The sequence below is a fragment of the Brachypodium distachyon genome, chromosome 4, assembly GCF_000005505.3.
Source record: "Brachypodium distachyon strain Bd21 chromosome 4, Brachypodium_distachyon_v3.0, whole genome shotgun sequence".
In the NCBI taxonomy this organism is placed as follows: Eukaryota; Viridiplantae; Streptophyta; class Magnoliopsida; order Poales; family Poaceae; genus Brachypodium; species Brachypodium distachyon.
This window is the reverse complement of record NC_016134.3, coordinates 37482644-37490753: the sequence shown is the minus strand read 5'-3', so window position 1 is coordinate 37490753 and position 8110 is coordinate 37482644. Positions and strand designations below refer to the sequence as shown.

Genomic DNA, 8110 nt, shown 5'->3' with positions numbered 1-8110 from the left:
CCTTGCATTCTCCAATCCAGATCTCATGGAGGCCGCATCCCCATGGATGGCTGCCCCGGATCCGAGGAACGGCGACCAGGGCCCTGGACCAGGAGGAGGAGGCCACCCCAAACCTGTCATCGCCGGTGCAGGACGACGGCCGGAGACTTCGATCGGGATGGCCGCGAGGTCGTCATCGATGTGCTTCGCCATCAGGGCGTTAATCGTGGGCAGACCTGGCCCTATGGAGGAGTCATGTGCGGGAGAGAAGAATGGGAAGGGTGGAGGTGAGGAAACCTAGCGGCTGCTCGGTGTGACGTACGGCAGATTAGAGCGAAGAGGAAGGGGAAGGGGATCGATGAATGGATGGCGGACCGAAGGGGCGAAGGGAAACGTTTCGGGGGAGGAGCGACGGACGGACGGACGAGTCTACCACGGACGCAACTACCACGGACGCAACTGCAAATTAAGGAATAGTAAAGATAGGACCGTGAATGAGCATGCACACTGACTGGTTCACCGCACCATATCCAAGTCCAACCCGAGGTTCTGACATTCTTCTCACCAGATAAGCAATATATACTGTATATATCAACCAGGACGCCCATCTTGCGCAATGCAATTAAAATCATACACAGATTTGCAACCATGTGTTGCTACTCCACAGCGGAAGGGAATCCACGGAGGTTTCGTTAGGTTTGTCGCCTGACGGACGGACTAATATTGTGCTAGCTTGCTGCTAGCTCCTCAGTGCACGCCATGCTCAGCCTGCACATTCAGCAAACAGACTAAGCAAGGCAAGATGCTTATCGTCGTCGATGTGCAAACTTTAGAAACGGAAGTCGCACAATTTTCTCCCTGTCTCCTGGGACAATCGACCATGCATGTCGATATGACCAGAGGCCACCGGTTAAGATCGAACTTACCTTCAGGATGTGCGTTCTGTGGCCAGCATCGTGATCGTGACCTTGGCCGTGCAGCATCACTCCGTGCTTCCTGATCTGCTCCCTGACAAACTTCTCATAGATGAAGGATGCGCCCCTAAACTGCGGCAGCACCAGCCACGCCACGAACAGCAACTTCACCTCGTACCATAACGGTATCCTGCAACAAGAAGAGACAATTATGTTCCGCGTGCGTAGGGTGGTGATTGGTAAATCATATTGGGAATGCATGAAAACTTTGCAACCAAAAAAAAGGGCATGATCAATAATAAGTACTAGTGGAGCCCAAAAATCATAACGCTAACACGGATCGTTGGAGATGGATCTCTTCAGAAAACAACATAAACAGAGCAGATAGTAGTATGCATTACCAGTACAAGACTTGCTCGGCTGCCATTTCAAAGAGGGCGATGAAGGAGTACAGTATCCAGTATGCCAGCCATTGCCCGTCGTCCAACTTGGACGGGCTTTCCATCGCGCAGATCGACGCGTACCTGATCCAAACCAACAGCTTACATATACAACTACATATATGATCATAAGTTCAGTACAAAGCATAACATCCTCATATATATGCTGCAAAGGTACAGCAACCAACAGCAGACTGATTACGCAAATCAGAAGCAGTTCCACGAACGAAGAGTTCACTTACAGCGGGTATATCAGGGTCAGGCTCGGCCTGTACACGAAAGAGAAAAACATCCATTATCCACCTGATTAGCCAGGGAATTAAGTGATCGAAATGGAACTTACCCTGCAATAGCGTGGAGGTGGGTGATGAGAGCCCATGTCTTACTCATCGATCCCTAGCTCGATCTTCACAATCCTGATGAAAGAACGGATTCAGTGCAAGTATACAATGAAGTAAACTTAGGAAAGAGCTTCGATTTTATACGATGGATGGATGGGAGGGAAGAGATCGATGGCATCGGGTGCTTAGCTTGGACGTGGCGTCCAAGGTTGGGTCGGCCCAGGGCCCGACCAGATCAGCTGGGCTCGAATCGCATTGCGTGGCGAGTCGCCTAGCTTAGCTGTTCCCTTCTCGGTCGGGCCGACGAGCATGTTACAGTTACACGTGATGCCCCTTTCCATTAGGAAAGGCGGACATTGTTTTTTTTCGCTTTTTTTTAAAGCTAGGAGAAGCCAACATAGATTCTTCAGGGATACTTTTTTTTTAGCAGGGTCTTCAGGGATACTGTACTTAGCAGGCAATCGATCGAGGCAATTCACTTCTACTTTTTTTCCCCAGAAAAACTAAGGAGCGTAAGTTTTTTTAGAGTAATCGTGTCGTTGCTAGTTTGCTACTCTACCAGGCCAACGTTACGACGACCACTTGAATGGGCCTGGCCTGGTTCTAGCACATGTTTTAAACTGTTTATCTTTTGAGGAAAATACTGGAGGGGAAGCCCTTAAGTAACTAAAGTATAATTGTGAGTATCAAAATTTGAACCCTCGTGAATTGAGTCATGCTTCCACAACTCTACCACCACAGCAAAAGGTGTTTCTCAAGCTTTGCATTGTTGGTTTGGTACACAAAGGTGAAAGACCGGGCCACTGCGTATGGACGGGCGGTGGAAAAGGGTGGCGTCGAAGACGCACTTAGACCTGTGGTGAACAACATAAAAAAGTAATAAGATTCAAATGTGTATTTTTAAAGTATTAGGACTAACTTGACATCTTTATAGAAGAATTATGACCTCCAGTGTATTTTACTAACCGACGTGATTTTAAAATTCGGTTTTTCTATCTTAAAACGTCTGAGAAATAACTATTTATAAGTCGATGCTAACAACTGTCACATTGAATCACTAAGATTCGTGAAAGAGAGGTACCCTAGCGCCGGAGCCGGAATCAGATTATCCAGTTTATCGCACCAATCTTCTGATAGTTTGACAGTGATGAGCTCGGGGCTTGATATTATCCATCTTGGAACCAGTACAGAGGTAGCTGTTTCTTCGCGTGTAATGGTGTATGGACAAAGAGGGAGCAGCTGCTTGGTACGAAGTAGAGTATGGCTGCGTACATCGATTGACACAGCGGCCGAGAGGTTTTCCTCCTTTAAAAAAGGGTACGAATTAGAGTGCTGGGTCTACATTGTGTCCAGTCTAGTCGCGGCCCAAATACGGAGTACTCGGCAACGACGAAACGACCTATTTCTGTTGTTTTGCCTCCTTTTATTTGGGTTCTCCGAGTCCAAAATTCTGCAACAAGCGATACTTTCAGATAGCTGTCTCTCAGTAGTGTCACGACTGCATTGTCGTCGTCGTTTGCCTCGCTGAGCCGATGGATGCGGACAGACTAGCAAGTGCACATAAGTAAGTTAAGCAGCCGCCTACTCGATTACCGTTTCTGGGGAGGCAACTTCCTTTTCGAGAGGAAAGAACTTGATCATCGTCTTGGTCAAAGTGTCCAACCCCGTTGATAACATTCCCCCGTACGTGCGGACATCGATCGTTCAGTGTTTTATCAGTTCTTACCAACCATGCTTTCCCAAAAAAAAATGCATGTATGTATGTACGCATCTGGCCGCTCGCGAACTCACGACGGACTAGATTCACTGCTAGATATCCCCTTATTACCGAAGGTGATTTTTAATATCTGATGGACTGTCGGCTAATACAGTAATATCCGATGTCGTACCAATGGCCCACGGGGTCCCACTGATACGTGACGCGTGGGTCGCCAGTGACGAAACCCCATCAGGAAGGACTCCCAGGAACCGACGAGCCCGGAAAGCCTGCCTCGAGGAGACAACCCCTAGTGAAGCTAAAGTTAAGAGCAGAGTACAAGATGTTCCCGTGAACCCCGGTCCCGGAAAGCCGAAGGAACGCCTCCCGGCAACTAGCTGGTGTGCTAGCCGGGAAGGTGCACCCCAGCAACCCGCGCTCGGGCATGCAAGCGGGACCCGCAGAACAGTAAAGACAGGACAAGACGGCGGGCGCAATGCATTTAATGCATCGACAGGAATCTTATTGGCAGGCCTAGTCTTGCTTAGCAAGGTTAGAACGGCTACCCTGAGAACCATTTTTCTACCGGTCAAAGGGTTCAGCTCAGTTCGAACCCGAGTGAGTAGAACATAACACAACGTTCACCTAAGTAGCCAACCCGGGAACTCCTTGGGTGATCTGTACGCACTCAAACTTGTGAATACAACTCAAAGCAGCACGTACGGTATTACACCTCCTGGTGGCTCGAACCTGGGTAAAATTCTTGTGTCTACACTTCGTGTCTATCGCCACGCCGGCAATCGTGGGAGCGATCACCTCGCCCTCCACTGGACCAAAAAGGGGGTGCTCGGCATCTCCGGTGCCGGAGACCGTGCTCCGACATCTGGCGCGCCAGGTAGGGGGGCGTGCAGAAAGCTTCGGTTGACCGCCGGCGTCATCGTCGTCAACACCGGCTTCTTGGTCCGCGACATCTTCAACGACTAGCTCGCCATGCCGCCCAAAAAGGCAGACGAGCCCCGGGTCAACTTGCGCGACACTCTCGCCATGCGCACTCGGTCCCATGACGTTGCGCGCGCGTCACAAGCACAAGCGGATTAGGGGTCCCCTCCACGGCAGCAGCAGCAGTCGCAGCTGCCACCTCCACCTCCTCGGCCGTCGGTAGACAATCGGCCGAGGGGGCCTACGGCTCCCAGCGCCGGAGCCAGCCGTGTGAGCGGCCACAATGCCGCACACGCCGGCCAGCGAGTCCACTCGCGGGCCGAAGACGCACAGCGGCAGTTGCGCCATGAGCTCAACGCGTCGCGTGCGACACTGACGGAGTCTCGCCCCCACCCGAGGGCACCGGGTGACAGGGAGGAGGGCATCCGGTCGGAGAATCGGCAGCCTCCCGCCCAGACCCCAGCGGAAGCCTTCATAGCCGCGCGTGTCATGGTGCGCTACGAGCCACCGCAAGGCAAGCGGGCGCACGGAGCATGGAGTGCGGAGCTAGACACGCTCCTTGCACTCGCCGTCCAGCATCCGCAAGGCGAGGGTGCCCCGGCTGGTTCATGTCGGAGGCATAACCCAGGACGCGGAGACGCGCCCCGCGTCTCGGGGCACGGAGAACATCCTCCCCCATTGGGAGGGCAAGTAGGAGAGGATCCCGTGGGATCCTCGGATTCGTCACCGACCGTTACACGGGGTGACGCGCGAGGCGTCCTGAACGCCCGCCTGCAGGAAGACCTCCGCCCACGCTTGGAGCGTTGGCGCCAACGTGAGGCAGAACGCCAGCGCCTAGAGGTGCAGGAGGATGCTCCCATGGGCGCCGAGGACGGCTGCGCCACGTTTACTCGCGAGCTGCGCGGGTAACGTGGCCCCGCAAGTGCCGAGCACCGACGCTCGGGACGTACGACGGGACCGTGAACCCCAAGGATTTTCTCCTAACTTACACGTTGGGCATGCACACCATTGGCGCCGACGACAAGGTCAGAGCCAACTGGTTTCCGATGGTCCTCAAAGGATCAGCGAGGACTTGGTTGCTCAACCTGCCCGCCGGGTCCATAGGCTCCTAGGCTGACCTGCCCGGGTAGTTCGTGAACGCGTTCCAGGGCGGTTACAAGCGTCTGGGAACCATGGCGGAACTGCACACGGTCATGCAGAAACCGAGGGAGACGTTGCGGGACTTCACCAACAGGTTCTCCAACTGTTATGAAATCCGGCAGATGCACGATCAAGGATGACACCGAGGCACGATATTTGTTAACGAGGTTCGGTCGAAGCCTACATCCCCGGGGCATGACTACGGGCGCTCCTCCCCCATAATACCGCAATACCGGCCACCCTGAGCGTCGGCACAAGCCGCCGGCTCCCCCTGCGAGCCTATTGCTATTATGTTGTCATAGTCTCTTTGGGCTACCCGCGGTGCCTTTATATATTAGGCCCGGGTTACACATGTTTGACTCTAACATCTCACCCTACGCGAATTTCAAGTCCAATTGTAGCCCTACTCGTACACATATTCGACACATATCTCAACAAACTCCACCTTGGCGAATATGTCCCTCGCCACCTTGAAGCCGTCATGCATGAACCTCCGTGTACCTTGGACTTGAATCGATCATGAGCTACACTGCTACTTTCTTAGACATCACATGACTCCACCTGCAACCGTAGTCCCTTCCTTTTCATTAACAGTCAATGCTCCCGCGGAAAAATAAGTTCCTCCACACTCCCGCCTTGTGTTCCTAACTTCCGGGAGTATCCGTTCAACGCCATCACACACCGATCATAAGGTCACCATACCCGACAACACCGTGTATCGTCACCCTGGTTCCCTCTTCCTTGATCTATGTGAAAATTGAATAACTCACATGTTAACTGTCACATATAAGAGTTATCTGAACTCATCATCCTTGCCATCATTGACTGTCCTCATGAAACTTGAAGGAATGTCGCCGTCGCCCTTGAGTCACCTCGAGTCAAATTCACAGTTTTCTCATTCTTTTCGGATAGTCTTCTACATGTCCCACGTCTATAACACTTCGCCTCCTTCTGCATCCCATCGCCTGCACTTTGCCATGTGCAATGAACATCACAGAATATACGGCTATGTGTTCTCTAAGCCTTTGACAATCCAGACTTTCTAAAAATACTTTCACAGATTCCCCATGGCCGACTCCTGTCCATCACCATCCCGATAGACCCAGTCATCATTTTGAACCTGGTACTCGCCAACACTGCTTCAGACCCCTGCACACATGTCAAACCATTGTCTGACCGCATATGCCCTAGTCTGTTGCCGTGTCCTGTGCTTATCGCACACCTCGCCGCTATCACCGCGTCGAGCATCCGCAATCTTGGCCAAGATCTATCGGGTAGCATACCCACACCATCTCAGGCCCCACTGCGCCACGTGTTGCCACGTCACAAAATTCGGACACCATCAACCCTCACTCTCCTATGTCGTTGTCGCCGATTTTCCGTCCTTTCTTGTTCCGACCGACATCTCTGGCGGATGTCTGACCCCAGCCGAACGTGTCCGGCTGCAACCGTGCTCCACCTTGCGTCATAGCATCCCAACACCAAGTGTATTGCTTGACACCTTGTAGATACACGGTGAGGACCTTATAGATACACGGTCCTCACGACACGCTCCAGGCTACTCGTAGCCTTATACGCGCGTCGTCTCTCGTCACTTGAAACCACGCTGCACGCACCGAACGTCCTGTCAAAACTCCTGACAAACCATCACTAGCCTGCTCACCGCTTTTCCTTTTCCGAGAACTGCACTGAAAAATTTAGATTTGCAACGGACGACCTTTCTGCTACGGACGATCTGATGTCTAGTTCTCGCCTCCAGACCGTTTGGTTCGTACCTTGCCTTCTCACGGAACGTTGCTTTTGTTTGAATCCTGGATTGTCTCTCCGAGTCCCCTGTCCTTTCCTTTTTCGTGTCGGCCTCTGCCTGCTGCAGCGCTCATGTGCCCTTCCTACGCTCCGCCGGCCAGCTGAGCACCCTTGCTCCAACACGCGCATACACCTGATTAAAAGCTACTAGCACCGTACCTGCCCCTTTGGAATCCGAGCCGAAGTCCAGCCGGCGGGAAAGTTTCCTGGCGAAGCTGAACGCATCAAGTAGCATCCTATTTTCCAAATTGGAACCCGTCAGCTACACATGATGGCCTGCAGCAGCCCTCTTCTTTCCTTCTTTTTTCTTCCTTTGGGTTCCGAGTGGTACTGCTAGCCGTGCTTACGTGCTTGCGATTCTTTTTGCTCTGCCGTCTTTGCTCTTTGTTTTGCCGTCCTAGGACCTTGACTCACGCTTCCAATCCATCTGCCACAGACTCGTCCAACGACTTAATTCCGGTGTCTGTCACCTGCTGCCGACGTCGGTCTTTGTAACAGTCGTACCCTTTTGCAAATTATATGCATAAATTCGTGTTGTACCCTGGCCACCTACATCGTCGACATAACTCGTCCACCGTGCCACAATGTCGCCCTGTGCTACACCGATCCATCGTTATACCGCGATGCATCCCGCCCCGATCTATCCGGTTGCACTGGCATCTGGTCGCCGGTCTGATCGCGAGCCGAAGCCGTCGTCCGGTCCGCAACGTCTTCCGGGCCACTGTGTCGGCCCGATCACCACGCCTGGTTGATCCTTGCCAACTGCAACCCATCGAACGGTTCAGGTCGCCTGAAGTGTCCGACTCTACCGATTGGAAATCCGATCGCCGCCATGCTCCACCTTGCACCGCATTG

At 52.7% G+C, this 8110-nt stretch overlaps 1 protein-coding gene across 1 annotated transcript; it reads right to left on the bottom strand.

Moving 5' to 3' along the window:
* Nucleotides 1-508: 508 nt before the first annotated feature.
* Nucleotides 509-1819, bottom strand: LOC100825643 (protein HVA22). Its single transcript, XM_010239929.3, has 5 exons — nucleotides 1677-1819; nucleotides 1576-1602; nucleotides 1295-1417; nucleotides 906-1083; nucleotides 509-747 (listed from the first exon to the last, which is right to left on the bottom strand). The coding sequence occupies exons 1-5, from the start codon at nucleotides 1721-1723 to the stop codon at nucleotides 727-729; spliced, it is 396 nt and encodes a 131-aa protein (XP_010238231.1). The 5' UTR covers nucleotides 1724-1819; the 3' UTR covers nucleotides 509-726.
* Between the last annotated feature and the right edge of the window lie 6291 nt (nucleotides 1820-8110).